Raw genomic sequence first — 18,251 nt, 5'->3', positions numbered from 1 at the left:
ATTTGGCACCCTGTGACTTCTGGCTTTTCCCAAAACTAAAATCACCTTTGAAAGGGAAGAGATTTCAGGCTGTCGATGAGATTCAAGAGAATATGACAGGGCAGCTGATGGCGACTGGGAGAACTGTGTGAGGTCCCAAGGTGCCTACTTTCAACAGGACTGAGGCATCATTGTCCTATGTACAATGTGTCTTCTTCAATAAATGTCTCTTTTTTTTATATTGCATACTTTCTGGACAGACTTCAAATATTGATATATTTATAAATGAAATTATATCCAGGATTTGCTTCAAAATAACCCAGTAGAAGGACAGGGGCATAGATGAAACAAGAATAGCCGTATCATGAGACGATACTTATTATATTTGGGCAACAGGTGTGTAAGACTTCATTCTACTATTCTCTCTACTTTTGTGTGTTGGAAATTTTCCACAATAAAAAGCTAAAAATGCCCCAAAACATACACCAAGGCTGCTCAGGCTGCCTTGTGCATATGTGTAACGCTGCTCATATGCCTGTAAGTCTGGGCCCTCCCCTCACGCCTGATGGTTATCATGAGCCATGACTAATTCTCAAAGAATGGCCATGAAGTGCCACAGTCTTGGCTCTATGGTATCTAAGGAGATTTCCTGTCACCTTGCAGAGCAATGTTGACTGGTCACAGAAAAAGAAAACTGAAAAACAGTGACTTTTAGCAGCACCCAAAAGAAGAGGGGCTTTAGATCTCTTTCCTGCATCCTGCTCTGACTGCCGTCAAAACAAACACTTGCTGAGCTTCTTTTGAACGGAGGCCCCTGTGTAAGGGGCCAGAGGCTGTGGGAAAGGAGGGGTGGCAAAAAGGGGCAACCGACACATAGCTGCGGCCGTCAAGGAGCTTGCGCCCTATGTGACCGACATAAGTAATTACGTGCAGCCTAGGAGCAGAATAAACATGAAGACTAAACAGTCGGTCCTCCTTATTCACAGATTCCCTGTCTGCAAATTTGCCCACTCACTAAAATTTATTTGTAACCTCAAAATCAATATTTATACAGCTTTCACAGGCATGCAGAGTGGCGAGTAATTTAAGTCTCCCAAGTGTAGGTTCTCAGCAGATGTTGGACACGGTGACAGTCTGCTCTCTTATTTTAGCGCTCAAACAGAGACAACCGGAGGATGGAGACGGTGGGGTCAGTGGGGTGCAGCACAAGACGCTCCGGCTCTGGGGCTGGTGAAACAGGGTCTGAATTCCTGCTCTGGCACCAAGAGTGGGCAGCCTCAGGCAAGTCACTTAACACTGCTGCACTTTTTTTCTCTTTTGTAAAATAGAATCTACTGGTACGGACTGTTTTAATTTAAGATTATTATCTATGAAATATATCTATCTAATCCTTCATATGATATATATCTAACTCATATATTTTCCCTGACAGCAATGGTTCAGTATTCACTAATTCAGTGTTTGTACAAACTAAAGATATACTATGGAGAATAAGGAGAATCAATTGTTATGTTGAATTTTCTGGGGTATACAAAGTTGAACAAACGAAGAAAAACAGTAAGAATGTTGTAAAGGGAAATAAAAAAAGGGGTAGAAGAATCAGAAAGTCAGGGCGAGACAAGATTGAGCTAAAATTTGGGTAACTCTCAAACCCGTTCTTACCAGGCGCAGCGGCGGAAGAGAACTCTGCTGATGGGGACCTAGTTAAGGTCTCAAGGTCTGAAGCCTGACTGACGACTTCCTGGAGGTGAAGCACAGAATCTGTAGAGGGAAAATGCTGTCAGAATATCGTTCTCCCATAAGCATCCTTATTCACTGTGCCTGGCGTTTAGTTCAAAGCCCTGCTGGTTTCCCTGGCTGTCATCCCATGATTCTACCAGCTATAAAAGGAATGGTCGAGGGACTTCTAAGCCAGTAGCATGCATGCTTCTTAAAGTCCCCAACATGTTTATAAAGGCGTATAAGAAAAATAAAACAGATACAAGGATTTTACAAAATAAATTGGAAAATGTCCAGTGGGAAGTGGAAGCTGATGCTGTTGGAAGGTACGGGGTAGGAAAAAAAAGAGCCAGCTGGGAACATCAGCACATATTTACTCTTGCTCTTCATCCTGAGCCCACTCGCACACCGGGATAGCTCACGAGACGCTGGGAACAGAGCATTCCCTCAACACAAACAACGGCACTAGGAACCCACTGCTCCAAGGCTACAGAGAGACCACTTCCTGTACGTTTCCCAAACCTTTGTTATCAAGCACACGGTGGCTATCTACCATTTTAAAATTCTGGTTAGCTTGCTACTTCCTCCAAGACCACGATCTCTCCTATTCTCTTTCAATCTCCATCAATTCAAAATAATAAGAGAAATTAAAACTAAGGGTAGCATAGCACTTTTTCCTCCATGTAGAACCCCCATCTGTGGTATTGGCAGTTACCTGATCGTTTCTGCCTCAGAGGGTATGGGAAGTCCAGGGCTTTGCCCGCGTATCGGGAAAGCAGTGAGTCGACCTCGTCCATGGTGAAGCCGATCTCCTGCCCAGCCAGCAGCTGCTGCAGCGTCTGCACAGCCACGGTGGCCCAGTCCACTTTCATGTTCATGAGCAGTTGCTCCAGCATGAGCAGGGGGTTGGTGGACAAGTGGGAATAGCTGGCCTGGTGCTGCTCAGGCAAGGCCAGCAGGACCTGTTTGTGGGGTACATCCACAGAGGAAAGAAATCAGCACAGGAACCTGAGATTCTTACTGTTAAGGGGAAGGGTGCTAGGGACCAAGGGTACAAGGCTAAGCACTGAAACTGGCTAGTAGTCTTTTAGGAAGCAAGGATGGACTCCTATCTAAATCCTCCCAGTGGAAATCAACAAGTGGACTCCAAGTACCTTCGCCTAGAGGAAGGGTCAGCAAACTGACTGTAAAGGGTCAGATAGGAAATATTTTAGGTTTTTTGGGCCATAAAATCTCTGTTGCAATTACTCAAGTATGCCAGTGTAGTGGAAAAACAGCCACAGATAATATGTAAATAAATGCATGTACTTATGTCCAATAAATCTTGATTTCAAAAGCAAGCTGATGTGGATTTGGCCCACAGGTAGTAGGCTGCTGACCTCTGGCCTAGACCTTCCAGGAATGGCTGAGCAAAATAAGGTGGTATCAGTGGACTGCATACCCTGGCACCTCCAACATCCTACAGGTAAATAATGACTCTAAACTTCTAGAGATTGTAATCCCTAGGCATGAAACATTTTCATTGGCTCTGCTCATTGCCAGTTTCCAAGGAGTCCCCCTTTAGGTACAACGCATCAAAAAGATTTAAAAAAGAAAAAAGATCTTCTTTAGGAACAATTTTATGTAGTTGAACTCTCAGCAAGTGGGCCAGTGGTCATATTCCTGGCTTTCCCAACACTCATTCTGTTGCCCACAAACATGGGCAGTATATCTGACTGCCAATCAAAATTATCAGAAGGGTGTCAGAGGGCCCCATCTCTCTCCAAACACTCCTTCACTGGATTACTTCTTTCTGGTTTAAATTATTTTATTATTAATGTCTCCAAGGTTATATATTAAAGATAAGGGCCTATTAATCTCATCTTATTACCTAGACAATTAATCCTTTATCAAGCTGTTTTAAATCCTCACATCACAATCTCTTTGGAAGATAGCTAGGCCCTGTTGCAAGAAGTTCAGTTTTAATTGATCTGGGGCAGAGATCAATTACTGGTGTTTTTGAAAAGTCCAGGTGATTCCAATACATGGTCAGAACTGATACGGCAGATGTCAGGGAAAACAAAGAGAGGGCCCGGTCGAATTCACTTTGGAGGCGGGGCAGTGAGAGAATGACAAGTCCTTAGGGAACCAGCTAGGGTATGGTGGGCTGTTAGGGTAAAGATTTTATACAGCATGGGCCCGAGATGGCAGGTGCTGGAAGAAGAGCCACTGACAGGGAAAATTCTGAAGTGGGAGCTGGGCTAGCAGACTCCCCGTCAAGTGTGCTTTCCCAGCCCTGCTCTTCCTCCTTACCTTGGATCCCATGTACAGTGCCTGGATTTCACGGTGTCGAACAGCAGTCAGTTTTCCATAGAAGTGGGTGGTGAGGTAGTTGGCCAAGAAGTGAGAAGTGGCCAAGCTAGGGTGCTGGTCAAGGGATTGTTCTGTGACCTCAAGGCACATGGAGGGGTCACGAATTCTTCGCAGAAGCTGTTGCAGGGGAAGGGAAGAGGAGAAAGGGAAACCCGCAAAAGAACACTTAGTCCAGCCTTGTTTTGTTTGAGAACAAAACATTTATTCGTTTTGGACGAACCCCTTCTCTGCACTCATTATGTTTCACCACCCCTACAGCTTCATTAAGGATGGCTTTGACAGGACCAGAGTTCAGCGGAATCCTGGACCCCGCTGCCCCTCTGGCACCTAATGTGGGGCTAGGCACCTTCTACTGAAGATTCAGACCATAACCAGGTCCGGAAGGACAAAAGCGGGCAGAGGTGAGATTGCAAATATTTGCATGGGATGAGGCAGGAACAAAGCCATGTGATTTGGCTGTCCTTCCTGTTCCTCCCCACCACCCAGAGCAGGAAAAGTTGGAGGCTTACTTTCAGAGCCTTTTCATGATCTCCTCTTTCTAGAAGGTAAAGAAGATGCTTTTGATGTAGGCTGATTAAATCTTCCCTTGGGATGGGGTATAGGCAGCCCCACTCCTCACACAGCTGATACTCCTGGAACGAAACACGCACATCCCTTTAAGTGACTGGCCTCGGCACTCATCCAGCTTTTGCCTGATTTTTCTCAGCAATCTTGAGTCTGCTAATGCCCCAGAAAGTTTGGTAAGTGCTGAGGGGAACTTCACACAGGATTAAAGTGCCATCATAAACTCAAAGGAATGGCGTGGCAAGGTAAGTTACGAAAATGATCAAAGCAGGCTGATTGTTAATGATATGATGTTCATTTCAGCTGTATTACGAAAGAGAAAAGCAGATGACATACAGTGATTAACACCTGGTGTCAGCCCCACGAGATACAATGGAGGTGGGGAAGACAGAGAAGACTGTCCAAAGGAGACTGTGCCTACTCAGCTTTCATTGTGGCCATACGAATGTGCTGGTCCAGTGTTGTTAGACTTTAAAAAATTAAAAAAAAATAAAATGAAGTAAGTCCCTATTTTAAAACGTTGGCAGTGAAATCAATATAAAAAATAAAATTCTGCAGACCAGTACTGCATTCGCTGAACAAACATGTTTGGGGTGGATTCCACCCACGTCCTGCCTTGCTGCTGCCCCACCTCCAATTTGTGAACTCTGGATTAAAATTTCAGAAAACAGAATTTCCAGGGTCTTGTCCACGTATTCTAACATGGCGGTGTCTGGAATGCCCTCCCGGCAGTTCTGCCTGGGGTTGCTTTCTTGGGGGTGCTTCCTTATCTCACACCATGCTGGGTGCCCCGCTGGGGCTCCTACTACAACCTGGGCTTGCTTCTGACACTTGATACATAATGAATACCTAGGAAGTCCCCTCTCGTCGCCCCACTTCCCAAAATGTGAGCTGCTCAAGGGCAAGGACTAAGCTTAATCATCTTTGTTTCACTGCCATCTAGTGCAGTGTCTAGCAAATAATAGGTATGCAATAAATGTTTCCTAGGTGACTGAACATCTGAATGAGCATATCTACATTTTGAACTATGGTACATGAGCTCCTTAAAAGGCAGATAAAATTCTCTATAGCACTCAAATGTTTGATAAACACATGAAAAGACATTCAAGGTCATTATTAATCTTGAACATTAAAACAATGAGATAATGTCCTATTGGTGAAAAGTGAAAAGTTGGACAATACTAAAAATGAGTAGGGATATGGAGCAAAGGAACTGTGAGTGGAAGTATAACCAGGGCAACTGACTTGAAGAGCAGCTGGTAACATCTGAGTGAAGGTGCGACGCTCATGCCTGATGACACAGCAATTCCACTGCTACATATATATCCTGTACCCCAAATATACAGTATAGGGGATCTCATGTGTGAATGCAAGATGATAGTACAAAAGCATCAACTGTCATTATTTCTAGACTTCTCTTTACATTGGTAGATTCATACACACAAAAGAAAAAAAGAATGCAATGTAGTTATAAAAAAATGTGGACATTGATAGGGGGGAAGGAGTCTACACAACTAGTTAAAGAGCTACAACTCTGAAAAGAGGAGGAAGGGGAATACCATCCGGGAAAATGGTACCTTTGCTTCTAAAATCATGTTCATGACAGTTGATGGGTCCTCAACACAACAGCTCCTCAGCGTCTGCCAGTCACACCATACTGGGGTAGCCTGCAAACCTAAAATCTAAGGAAAGACAGGAAAAGCTATCAAACCACAATGCAGCTTCCTCCTCCATGGACGAATCACTGGAGTTTGAGGGGATGAGCCATTCCTAGGTCTCTGTCCCAAAGTCAGGCTGTCGTATCTCACCAGAAGAGAGAGGGAAATGGAGCACATGGGGCAAAGATTATTGAGAGGGGAGTGAACCTATTGGGGAAGCATAACCAGGGAGCAAAGACTGAGTCGGGGAGCGGGGCAGGATTGGAGTCTTTCACTTGTGAGGTCAATTCTCAGAGGTTTCTGTAACTTTACAGCGTGTTCCCCCTTCTAGGGCCTCTCGTCCCATCCTCCTCCATCTCAAAACTCTATTCAAGATAGTCTGCTGGATTGAGTCCTCTGTGGGATCACCTTTCATGCAGCATTTAGTTCTGCGTGAAAACTTCTGAGCAAGACTGGAAAGAAAATCTTCACCTGCCAGTTTCACCTGCCTTTCCCTGGTGGGGCTCTGGACTCTGTTCAGTTCCAAGAACACGTGGAAAAATTGGCATAAGTTCTATACTTGTTATCACCTAAATCTGTCTCCCTGAGCCTCTTGATCTTGAATGTAACACATATCCTGCAAGAATCTTTCATTTTTGAAATTGTCACTTTCATATGTCTTTTCAAATAGCTCTTGAAATTTAGCTGAGATTTAAAACAACCTTTAAAGTAGATATTTATGAGATAAGCTCTATAAAAACTCTTGAAGAACAAAAAATGCAATGGACATAAAACATACACAAAGCTCAAATACACAGGGTAGGACAAAAGTGGGTTTACAGTTGTTTGTATGGAAAATGATACAGTAATTGATAATACAGGAATAAACTCTGAGTTTTGCATACTCGCAACTGTACACATACTTCTGTACCACTCTGTATATGTGAAAAGGCTTTGTGGACTATAAAGCATCATCCAATGTTAATTTTTTAATCCTTGTTTGATGCATATATATTTAAAAAAATAGAAGTAGAGCCCTGGCTGGTGTGGCTCAGTGACTGAGCATCAGCCTGCGAACTGAAAGGTTGCCAGTGGATTCCCAGTCAGGGCTCATGCCTGAGTTGCTGGCCAGGTCCCCAGTTGGGGGCCATGTGAGAGGCAACCGACTGATCTGTATCTCTTGCACACGGATGTTTCTCTTCCTTTCTTTCTCCCTCCTTCCCCCTCTCTTTAAAAATAAATAAATCTTAAAATAATAGGAGGAAATAAAATGGGAACCAGCTGGAGGCCTCCTCCCTGCTCACCTAAGCACAGCAGCCAGGCGCAAAGCAAAAGCCAGGCCTAGATATCTGTTCCTTAAAATCCACGAGTACATGAGAATAGACCGGACAGGTTTGGTAACAGGGCGAGACGTTCATTTCCCGTCTCTTGATCCCAGGGCCCGTACCTTCCGGTACACCTGCAGCTCCGCCAGCTTTCTCCGTAGTTCACGCTTCAGTTCACCCTGGACAGCTGTGTCTGAAACGCAGTAGTCCAGGAGCTCCAGGCACGGCTCCAGGGGCCACCTGTCCACAAACTGCAGGGTTAGCTGGCTTCTCAGCGAGGCGTCCTTCACAGGAAACAGGTGCTGCCAACCTTCTTTGTCTACAAGATAAAAAGATGCTCAGAGGCAGCAAGCCTGCCACCAAGCCTGGCACCAAAAGAGCTACAGAGTCCAGGTGACTTCTTACGAGAAGAGCTTTCTTCAATTTCATGAAACAGGAGTTTCATCTGACCTTAACTAGTTTTTATATTTGGAACCATTACTATATGGCACAGAGGAATGTTATACTCCGGTGCTTCTCTTTATGCAAACTTTATTCAGAGTCATGAGACTTTTTGAAGAGAGAGGAAGAGAAGGAGAAAGGAGAGGGAGAAGTAGGAAGGAAGAAAGGGAGAAGGAAAGAAGGAAGGAAAGACAGAACAGACGAAGCTCTCCATGTTCTGGCATGCGCCATGCACAGCAACGTCTCAGATGCAATGCGTCAACGGAGCTTTTAGTTTTCCTTGTGATTTTCACTCTGTGACATACATAATTACTTGTAAGTTTTCAGGCAAACTAGTTTCACTCTCTCAATACCCTCTGTCATTATTACTTATTAGATCTTTCTCTCTCCCTGCCACACCATCTCAGAACTGAAAAACAGACTCCAAGCAGATAAGACTGCATAACCACTCAGCCAATGAACCTCTCCCCCTTCTCCAGCTCAATTTTTCTCCTTTCCATGGGGAAGCCAGGCCCTCAACCTAGAAGCCACTCACCCCAGCCCACCTGACTCTTGCTCCCCCTAGTGGAGTGTAGTAGGTCATGGGCTCTCAACTCTGGGCACACAGGAAAATCTCCTGGGAGCTTTTGAGTAGGGTTGTCAAACAGTGTGGTGACTGCTGGAGGGGGGTATAAGGCGACTAAATGGCAATGGAAAAAATACAATAAAGATTAAATATAAATAAATATGTAAAAAAATAAAGTAGGGCTGTCAAACAGGCGCGCAGTGTTTTTATAGTTTTATGAAAATACAGCTATGCTCATTTGTTTATATATCATCTATGGCTGCTTTTATGCTAAAATGGAAGAGTTTTGTAGTTTCAATGGAGACTCTATGGCCTTCAAAGCCCTTAAAACATTTGTTAACCTCTGTTTTAAAGTAAACATTTGCCTAACATCCAACCTGGGCTTTTGGGGATTGGAGCTTAGTTATTTTTAGTTTATAGAATTTTCCAATGATTCTAATATGCAGGGTTGAGAATACTGGTTATGGCTATGTGTCTGAAAGTTAAACAGACTTAGGTTTTAAGGGCTGTTCCCCCACTTACTACCCTGGGCAAGCCTCCTACCCTTACGGCGGCACCTTTCTCCGGAATTATGGTGAGGATCAAATGTGCTGCAATGCTCAGTGAACGCTAAGTATTATTAGCACTAGTGAAGGGGAAGGCATAGCTTTCTGCTCACCACAGGCCGCAGCACAGCTCAGGACTGCATCCTGTATGCCGCTCAGGTCGTCCACGTCTCGCCCGTACACCTCAGTGAGCTGGAGGGCCCGGGGCCAATCTCTGGCCACCAGGGCTTCCTCGAAGGCCTCGGTGAGCACATCCAGGGCAACTGGAGAATGCAGGCCAAGGAGGACAGTAGAGAGACTAGCCTGGCCACAGAGACTCGCTGCCAGACTCTGCTCTTGCTTGGAGGACCCTCGCAGGGGCTCCCAGGCAGCCAGGAGGGAGGCCTCAAGCATAGGAAACTGTTCCAGAAGGTGCTCGCACTCCCGTGCTACCTGTTCTGCAGTCAGAGGTACCTCCCTGCGGCCACGAAGCTCCTTCCATGACAAGCTGGGCTTGGTGACCTTTGATCCCCGGGAAGCCCCCAGACAGGCCACCGCAGCCAGCAGCTTTGAGCGGGATTTAAGGAAGGCCAAGGCAGAGGAGGTGAGGGCGGAGGGTGCTGAATCCCTTGGGGAGGAGTGGGGCTTTGTCTCTGATGTGGGGCTTTCAGTTGGCTTTGGGGAGCTCTGTGTAGACAGCGGGAGGTCTTCCAGGCAGTGGGAGGCGTGCAGCTGAGCCAGGGTGCCCAGATGAGTCAGGAGAGATGATGTCTGCTGGCTTTGCAGGGAAGAGCAAAGGGCGAGGGGCTCGCAGCAGCAGCTGACGATGACCTGTGGCACGCTCAGGCTGAGTCTCTTTTGGGCCAGAAGGGCTGCAAGCCTGGAGGGAGAGGAGCAGAGGGAAGGCAAAGCCCAAGTGCACGGGCACCATCACCTAATCCCAGAGTTTCTTCATGTTTGCACGAGCAAATGTAAATGCAGGCTCTTTAATCACAACCCCCCTGCCCTTTTTAAACACAAAAGGTAGGTTATTAGACATACTGCTCTGACCTTTGCTTTCTTACTTCAAAACATAACTGGGAGATCTATTCATATTCCTCTACAGAGAGGTCCTTCATTTCTTTTTACAGCTACACAGTATTTGATTATGGAGAAGAACCATAATTTAACTGGTCTTCTGTTAGTAAACAATGGATTTTCCTGATCTGTTGCTATTATATATAAGGCTATAGTAAAATGACGTTGTGCATACATCATTTTCCATATGCATAAGAAAGCCACAGGATAAATTCCCCGGCACGGATTTCTAGGTTAGAGAGTGCGTGAGTCTGTAATTTTAGTAGATGTGGACAAGCTGCCTTCCCAGAGCATCTTGCACCAGTTTACATCCCCCCAGCGACCTATGAGAATGCTTGTTTCTCTATTGCCCAGGCAGCTATCGTGTTACCAAGTTTTCGGACTTTTGCCTATTCCTAAGGGTCTTCCCTTAATTTTATATTTACAATGTAATTTTAGTGCTAGCAACAGAAAAAAAAAGAGGCACACTTCATTTGAATGTAGCTGTATAAGAGTACATGCAAATCAAGGGCAAAGTCTAGAAGAATCCCTACTCCCTACACTGAACCCAAGCCCAGCCCCTCGGAGCCCTTGGTTCCCTTGATGAAACAATTTGGAAGGCCCATGCTTGACTCTCAAGGGGCAGCTCCTACCTGTCTGGTGGAACTTGTCGTTCAAGCAAGAGGTGTGACACCAGTTGGGAAGAGCTCTGTTGCAGGAGGACAAAGGGATTTCCTATTTTGACCTCCACATGATCTGTAAATGTAAAGAAAATGACCTTTGTTTGTACCACTGACTGCAACAGTTCAGAGCCCTGATTTCCAGAATCAATAAAAAAGTAGTGTCAAAATGGAGACTACATTGCAAGCCCTCTCTTGATTTTTTTTTTAGGTAAAGAGTGTTCTCAATATGACCCTGACCACCAGTTTGTCCATGCCTTCCTGTTTCCTCCAAAAACTTCCCACCACAGACAAACCTCAGTGGGCAGGGTGAGCCACAAACGGCCCCTCCTGCTCATCCAGCATGACTGGCGTGCATGCAACACTCGCTTTGTAGACTCAAGGTAAGACTCTCGCACTCATAGCAGAGACTTGTTTCCTCTGCTAGGTCCTCAAGTCTACAGGGAACTAAAGGTCTGAGAGAGGTATTTTGGAGTCACTAATGCCATCAAAATTTTTCGAGCACTCCCATGTACTGTACAACTGTACTAGTACGGGGGAGACAAAGATCAATAAAACACAGAAGAGTAAGAGAAAACCTTATAAATCTAGGGTTCTTGGCTACTGCTGTGCCCAGAACCTCTTAACTGAGTATCTTTCTTCTAAACACCTGCAGACCAGTAGTGGCTCTGTTTCTTCTTTCTTGCTACTTACCAGGCTCAGAGCGTAAACTCTGAAGAAGAACTGCAGCCAGGATGCTGCAGTAGCTGAAGAAGGTGCCCATGTAGTCCGTCTGCCTGCTGCCTGCTGGGGCCTGTCTGCCCAGGTTCTTCTGGAGGAGCTGAGTCTGGATGTACACAGGGTGGGCCTCTGCCTCCGGAGCTTTCTGGGTCGCCTGCTCCACCAGGGAGGAGAGCGGAGTACTCCTGGGCTCTGTGAGGAGTAAGGGCAGAAATGATGTGGGCTTTAGTCTGTGCATCCAGCTTTGGGTCAATTTCCAACACTATTATGTACGCGGGGCCTCTGTACACTGGATGGGGCCTCCTATATAGCTTGGGTGCTCCACTTACAGAGCAGCTATAAAATCTTCAGTTGGTCGCATGTACAAGCCCTTCCACACAGGAAGGGCTATGAGTCTGGAGAAACTGGAGTGGATGGTTCTGTTTTCACACCAGTGTCTGTGGGGTTGGAATGGCTTTATAAAGAGCACATCAATCTTCTGGCAAAGGGTTGGTCAATATTCACTGGGCAACTTTGGGATATGTTGCTCATTAGAGATAAGAAGGATGTATCAGCTAATGGAGTGTTAACCATCCCTTCATTAGAGAGGGAGGGGAACAGGTGGAAGAATTTATGAGATGAGCTGGCTAACTAGAGGGCTAGTAGAGCTTACTGCTGAAGCCCTAAGCCTCTGCTCCAAACTGTTCCTTCATTTTCAGCCATTTCCTCTCCTTAGTTCAGTCCTCATCTGCTCCCACTCTTGGGCCAGTACCTGGCAGCTCTAGCGCCTCTCTCAGTGACTGAAGGACCTGGTTCAGCTGCTGGGAGAGGGTGGCGTGGCCAGCGGCACAGTCCTCAGTTAGGCTGGGCCAGCACGTCTGAAGCAGCTCAGCAATGCTGCACCGTGGAGGACCTCCTCCTTTTTCTTCTCCACTCTCTGTGGGAAGCAAATCAAAAAGAAAAAGTGAAGTCTGATGCTGACCTAATGTTCTGAGTCCAGGAGGAAAAAAAGGAAGAAAAGCAACTCACCGGACTTAGTTTGTCCAGCTGACGTAAGTGAATAATTGAGAATCTTACTGATTTGCTGAAGAACAGCCGGAAAACCTCGAATGCCATCAGCATTGTGGAGGACGTGGTCTAGCCGCCGACCTGGGCGCAGATGAAGAGGGAATGCAGAAAAATAAGGTACTTTCAGAGATTGTTACTCAGTCGTGTATTCGCTTGTACAATTTTATCTTCTCTAATATTAAGGAGGAAATGTAGGCTGTGCCATTTTGGGTGACAACCAGCATGCTGGGATTTTCTATGCCTGAGGTTCCAGGGCTACGTCCTGCAAAATGCCAGGGCCGTCAGCAGCAGCAGGCCGAGAGTCTCTGGCACGCTTATGGAATCGCTGTCCCAAGCCCCTCAGGCACTTCTTGTGGATCTGCCTTGGGACCTGCCCTTAGCCGGGGACTTGACCTGAGATCACATTTGCCTTCTCTAACTGCTTTAAGTAGAATCTTGAAACCTGACTAGACTATAAACAATTTTATGAACAGAGATCACTCACTATACCTCTCCTGTGCCCTCATATTCTTGGTATAATCTAAGAAACCCAGTAGATTCTAAATTAATTCCTAACTGACCAGAAACCGTTTCAGCTCCTATTAGTTTGAATAATACTCTATGTCCTTTCATTTTAGAATATAAGTGCTAGACAAAGGGGAGGGGAATTGTTCCACCTCCAAAAAGAACTGCGGGTGTCACAGTATACTTACTTAGCAGGACTATATGAACATTAAAGGACATTATAACCAACAGCTCAGAAGCAATTTGGAGGTGTGCAGAAAAGAGTTGCACAGCGACCTGAGACTTCTAACCTTAGAAAGGCATGCTCGCAAGGCTGGCCCTGGCTGGTATCTGTGAGCTTAACTGGTAAGCGGTTTCCTATATGGATCTAAAACTTGCCCTCAATGATGAGAGTGGCTCACTGTGCTGATACCCTTTGTACAAAGTGGTTTATGCTGAACACCTGCTTTCCTTCTGAGAGTCTGGAACTTTGGCACACAATGGGCAGACGGTGCCTCTGCCACCAGCCTCCAGCGAAAACCCTGGGCTCTGTGTTTCTAATGAGCTTCCCTATAGACAACACTTCACCCTTGTCACAACTCATTGCTGGAGGAATTGAGCCCATCCTGTGGGACTTCACAGGGAGAGAGCTCGTACAAGCCTTTTGCCTAGTTTTCCCCAGACTACCCCATGAACTTTTCCCTCTGCTCATTTTGCTTTGTATCCTTTTGCAGAAATGAATCTTATGAGTATGACTATATGCTGAGTCTTGTGAGCTCTCTACTGAATCACTGAACCTGTTCATATTGTAACCTATTCACCATTCCTCCCTCCATATTACTGAGCGAGAACAGACTCCTTCCTCCCTCACTGGTCTTCCAATGTTTGGTGTGTGAACTTTGCCTAATTCTGTCTTCATATTCGTCGTTCTTCCAAGAATTCCATGTACATATTTTGCTATCATTTACCTCAAGGTACAATCTTCCCTCCAACTGAGATGCACTAAGTTTTCCCTTATCCCTGGTTTACAAACTCAAAACCATCCCCAGGTTATAGGTTAACTGGTGTTCTCTCAGGAGGGGGAATGCAGTCTAAAGACACAAATTCCATTTACACCATTTTTGAATGTATATTTATTCCTTGAATTTATCTGTAAATCAGAAAAGAATTTCCTCAGCTGACGACACATTGTTATGTCTAGTAAGAAGGCGAAGCTCTCAACGGACTCTATTTATGTCATCAGATCGGATGTGAGGAAATTAACTAATAATCCATTCTCCCTGTCCCTCCTTCCCAGTAAGCACTTTCTTCTTGCACATTTTATCAAGTATCTCAGAAAACCACTTGAGAAGTAAGGAATAAAACCAAAGAGGCACACTCACCCCGGCTCTCGAGGCTGCTGTTCAGACGTCGTTCAGCTGTTTCCAGGAGCTGCTTGCAGGTTTTCCAGAGCTGACACTGAGAGCAAGCGAGGTCAAACGCAGCCATGGCAGGGGGACTGAGGTCTTCCAGAACCTCTCTCAGGGGATCGGTGGGCTCCACCAGGGCACTGCTTATCCAAAAGTCCTCCTGGAGCGTGGGGATGGGGTCTCCAGAGGAGCTGAGCAGCTTGTCAGTCACGTCAGAGATGGAGTAAAACACCATCCCTGGATACCCAGCAGTGGAGTAAAAAGAGGTTAAAATGACTCTCTATACCACTTTCACTTAGCAAAGTAGTTATTTAAAAAGCGTTTGAGGTCCTTCTGCCTTGGATCTCTTCTGTGCATATTAGTCCCATCACTGCAGCCCAGTCCTATGGTGTCAAAACAGTGGCACGGAAAGGAAGACCGAGAGAAGCTCAAAATGGCGGAGATGACTGAGGGTTTCTTCCAAATGGGATTGAAAAGTAGATTGAGAAAGAATAAGGTGGATCTGTGTGCTAATCAGAAAAAAAATATACTGCGAAAAAAGGTAGAAAACAGTACTTGTTGTAAGGGCCCATTTGTTTTAAAAACAAAAAGGAAGTGCATATGTATTTTTGAATAGCTATCGAAAATTTCTGGGAGAACAGAGGAGCAATGTGTGATGCTACTGGCTACACAGAGCCTAGGCCAGTTAGATAATGTGAAGATGTGGGACAAAATCCCACTTTCAAGAGAATGCATGGGTTTGGATTTATGGCAGGCCTGCCCCCAGGTCTCTCACAGTGCCCCACACCAGAGCAAACTGTGGCCCTGAACCATTGCCTGAGGCAAGTTGCACAGTGGATTAAAAAAAAAAAAAAAAAAGAATGAATGAATGAAAGGATGAGTTTCTGCAGTGCAGCCAAGGCTGAGAATTGAGACCTGTGAATTGCAGGCCGCTGGTATTACACACAACTTCTTCACTTTATGGAAAAGTAAAAGAATATACTTTATCCCTGAATAATTACATGGGAAGGAAATAAACCCCTAGCCACTTCCCAAAGCCCAAGATAGTGGCCAAAAAACACATGGTAAAAATAGCATTCGCATTCTTCAGTTTAGGTCACACAGGACAAGCTTAATGGAGCAGCTTGAGTGGCAGGTATGTGACCACCCATGATGAGGGAAGCTGCGCACAGGCAGAAAAACTTTCCATATGTCAGGACTGATACTTTTCAAAGCAAGTGTCCTGCTCCAGATTTCTGCTCATCTTCACAATGAGCCTACCGTTTGGGTGGCTTTTCTCCCGAGGCCCACCTTCTCCAGCTACCTCAGCACCTACGGTGGCAATGGGAAGACTGACCTGCCGCCGCAGCGCTTCCAATGGCCTGCAGAGTTGAGCGGCCACTGCCGGTCCTTCGAATGGTGCTGCTACCCCCGTCTGAGTTCTGGTTCTCAATCTTGTGCTCTACTCGGGCCAGCTCCTGGATCACCTCCTGGTAGCGCTCCATGAACATCAGCTCCCCTGAGCTGGGCGAGGACCTCAGATTGAACATGAAGACCACCTGGTACAGGAGAGGGAGGAGTGTGGGTTGTAGGGAGCCCACTGAGTTGGGGAGTATCTCGGGATATGGAATCTTGCCTATCATTACACTGTGACCCTAAAACTTCTGCTTTATAGGATGGGAAGAGAACTGCATATTAGGAGGGTGGGTCAAATATAGAAATAACTTATGCCAGACAGCAAGAAAACCACCATAACCCCATCAGAAAATTAGCAGAAGATGGTATGGATAGTTTCAAAGAGAAAATACCTATGACTAATACACAGATGAAAAATGTTATCCCTTTCAGTAATCCAGGAAATTTAAGTCATATTAATATCGTTTTGCATCTCTCATCATGACAAAGCATAAAAGTAAATCCTCAGGCGGTGGTGGTAAAAGGAACTGTAATAACCTTTTTTGAAAAGCAATTTGGCAACCCATAAAGCTTTAACAACATTTATATTCTTTGACTCAGAAATGTTCATGAGAAAATTTCTTAAGGAAATAATTCAAAAGGCTGAAAATTGTCTAAATGTTGAGGAACAAGAGAATAGTCAAATGCAGCTACTGGGTAAGACTACTGTAAGGTCATTAAATCAGTTATAAAGTGAATGTTAAAAAGGCATTATATAAAATTTTAAATTAAAATTGATCTTGGCTATATAAAAGTCACATGTATCTTGGAAAAATAAAGGCAAAAAATATATTTCACCTTTCATATTGGTCCTGGACAACAGGGTTGCAAGTAATATTATTTTCTTGTTAATACCTTTGGTATTTACTTATAATATGCATGGCTTCTTCTGTAACCAGGTTAAAAAACATAAAGCTTTTATTTAAAAAAAAAAAAATCCAAGGGCCCAGGCAAAGAGGAGACAGTGAGGACATCTAAGGGTAAAGCATCAGGGGGCTCACAGTTGACTTCCTCCGGATCTGGGTGTAGGAAAGACTGGTGAGGGTCCTATCCTCCCTAGAAGGTCAGAATTATCATTATTATTAAAGTATGGGACCGAAAATGACCAGAGGAAGCAAAGCAAAGATTCTCCTTTTGTCTAGATTTCGCCTTGATTTATTCCTAAACAACTGAACTCACATGAAAGGAAAATTCTGACCTACATGTTAAGGGACGAGCATAGTATGATAAACACATGTGTATCAGTGAAGTTTCAAAAATTAGAATGGTAGGTTTTTATGCTATTAAATTTAAACAATCGCAGAGGATTCTTCTGTTTCTCAGAGCTTGTACAGAATCCTCTTAACATTCCTATGAGGTAGGACAAGCAGGCATTATATATAACTCTAATTTTCTACTTTTCTTTTCAAATAGATTTATTTTTAGAGAGGGGAAAGGAGGGAGAAAACATACATGTGAGAAGCAAACATCAATCGATTGCCTCTCATAGGCCCACAACCAGGGACCAGGTCCTAACCCAGGTACTGCCCTGACCAGGAATTGAGCCGGTGACCTTTTTGCATGACAACGCTCAACAACAGAGCTACACTGGTCAGAGCCTAACTCCAGTTTTCAAATGGAGATACAGAAGCTCAGGGAGGGGAAGTCTTTCTAACTTCTTGACCTTTCCCCTATACAACATGAATATTTTAGTTTGGTATGCCCTATACTTGTATATTGAACTGGCATTCTATTTATTATTAAACATTGTCCACATCATGATTTTTAACTATATGAAATCACGTATTTGTTCAGAGAACGCTTATTAGGAAAGACATAAAAATATTTCCATGTTTTGAAATGGTGAGATTGTAGCTGAATATTGTATCTTTTGTAACAGTTTTTGTTAAGAAAACAAACCAATGATTCACCAGCTTAAACCTCCTCCAGTTTGGGTCTTCAAACCTGCAATGCTGAGGATGGGGCCTTGTCCATGGAAACTCTCTCCTGTTTCTCCTGCTGGATGTGGCCCCTCAAACCCTCCCAAGTGGCTTGGTTGCACAAGTGTCCAGCTTCACCTGAGACGCGGCAGGTTCCAGACAGCGAAGGGCGGTCTTCACATTCTTTACTATGACAGGGTGAGGCCCAGGCCACTAACACCTGCTGCACAGACCCTTACCTGATGGGCTTCTGCAAAGTTCCCCCGGAGGATGCAAGAGACCAGCAATGACTCGGGTGGGGAGAACATCATGGGGATGAATGAACTTTGAGTTTGGGGCTGCAACCGGCCATCCAACTCATTCCTTCCAGACACAGTGTTCAGACTTCCCTCTGTTG

The 18,251-nt window shown here is 45.0% G+C and overlaps 1 protein-coding gene and 1 pseudogene across 1 annotated transcript in view; one reads left to right on the top strand and one right to left on the bottom strand.

Annotated features, from left to right (window-relative positions):
- Positions 1-18,251, bottom strand: part of ZFYVE26 (zinc finger FYVE-type containing 26) — a 58,929-nt gene that overhangs the window by 22,827 nt on the left and 17,851 nt on the right. Inside the window, exons 14-27 of the mRNA XM_054567385.1 lie at positions 18,094-18,245; positions 15,838-16,039; positions 14,475-14,738; positions 12,571-12,690; positions 12,314-12,478; positions 11,536-11,754; positions 10,816-10,918; positions 9,241-9,986; positions 7,699-7,895; positions 6,192-6,296; positions 4,560-4,682; positions 3,991-4,167; positions 2,414-2,660; positions 1,642-1,740 (exon numbers count right to left, since the gene is read on the bottom strand). Of these exons, the coding sequence (XP_054423360.1) occupies positions 1,642-1,740; positions 2,414-2,660; positions 3,991-4,167; positions 4,560-4,682; positions 6,192-6,296; positions 7,699-7,895; positions 9,241-9,986; positions 10,816-10,918; positions 11,536-11,754; positions 12,314-12,478; positions 12,571-12,690; positions 14,475-14,738; positions 15,838-16,039; positions 18,094-18,245 (2,919 nt within the window). The remainder of the gene's footprint in view (positions 1-1,641; positions 1,741-2,413; positions 2,661-3,990; positions 4,168-4,559; positions 4,683-6,191; positions 6,297-7,698; positions 7,896-9,240; positions 9,987-10,815; positions 10,919-11,535; positions 11,755-12,313; positions 12,479-12,570; positions 12,691-14,474; positions 14,739-15,837; positions 16,040-18,093; positions 18,246-18,251) is intronic.
- Positions 15,233-15,337, top strand: LOC129066132 (uncharacterized; annotated as a pseudogene).

The sequence above is a fragment of the Pteronotus mesoamericanus genome, unplaced genomic scaffold (assembly GCF_021234165.1).
Source record: "Pteronotus mesoamericanus isolate MK-2021 breed Mesoamerican mustached bat unplaced genomic scaffold, CSHL_Meso_final contig_182, whole genome shotgun sequence".
Taxonomy (NCBI): Eukaryota; Metazoa; Chordata; class Mammalia; order Chiroptera; family Mormoopidae; genus Pteronotus; species Pteronotus mesoamericanus.
This window is presented reverse-complemented; position numbering and strand designations above follow the sequence as displayed.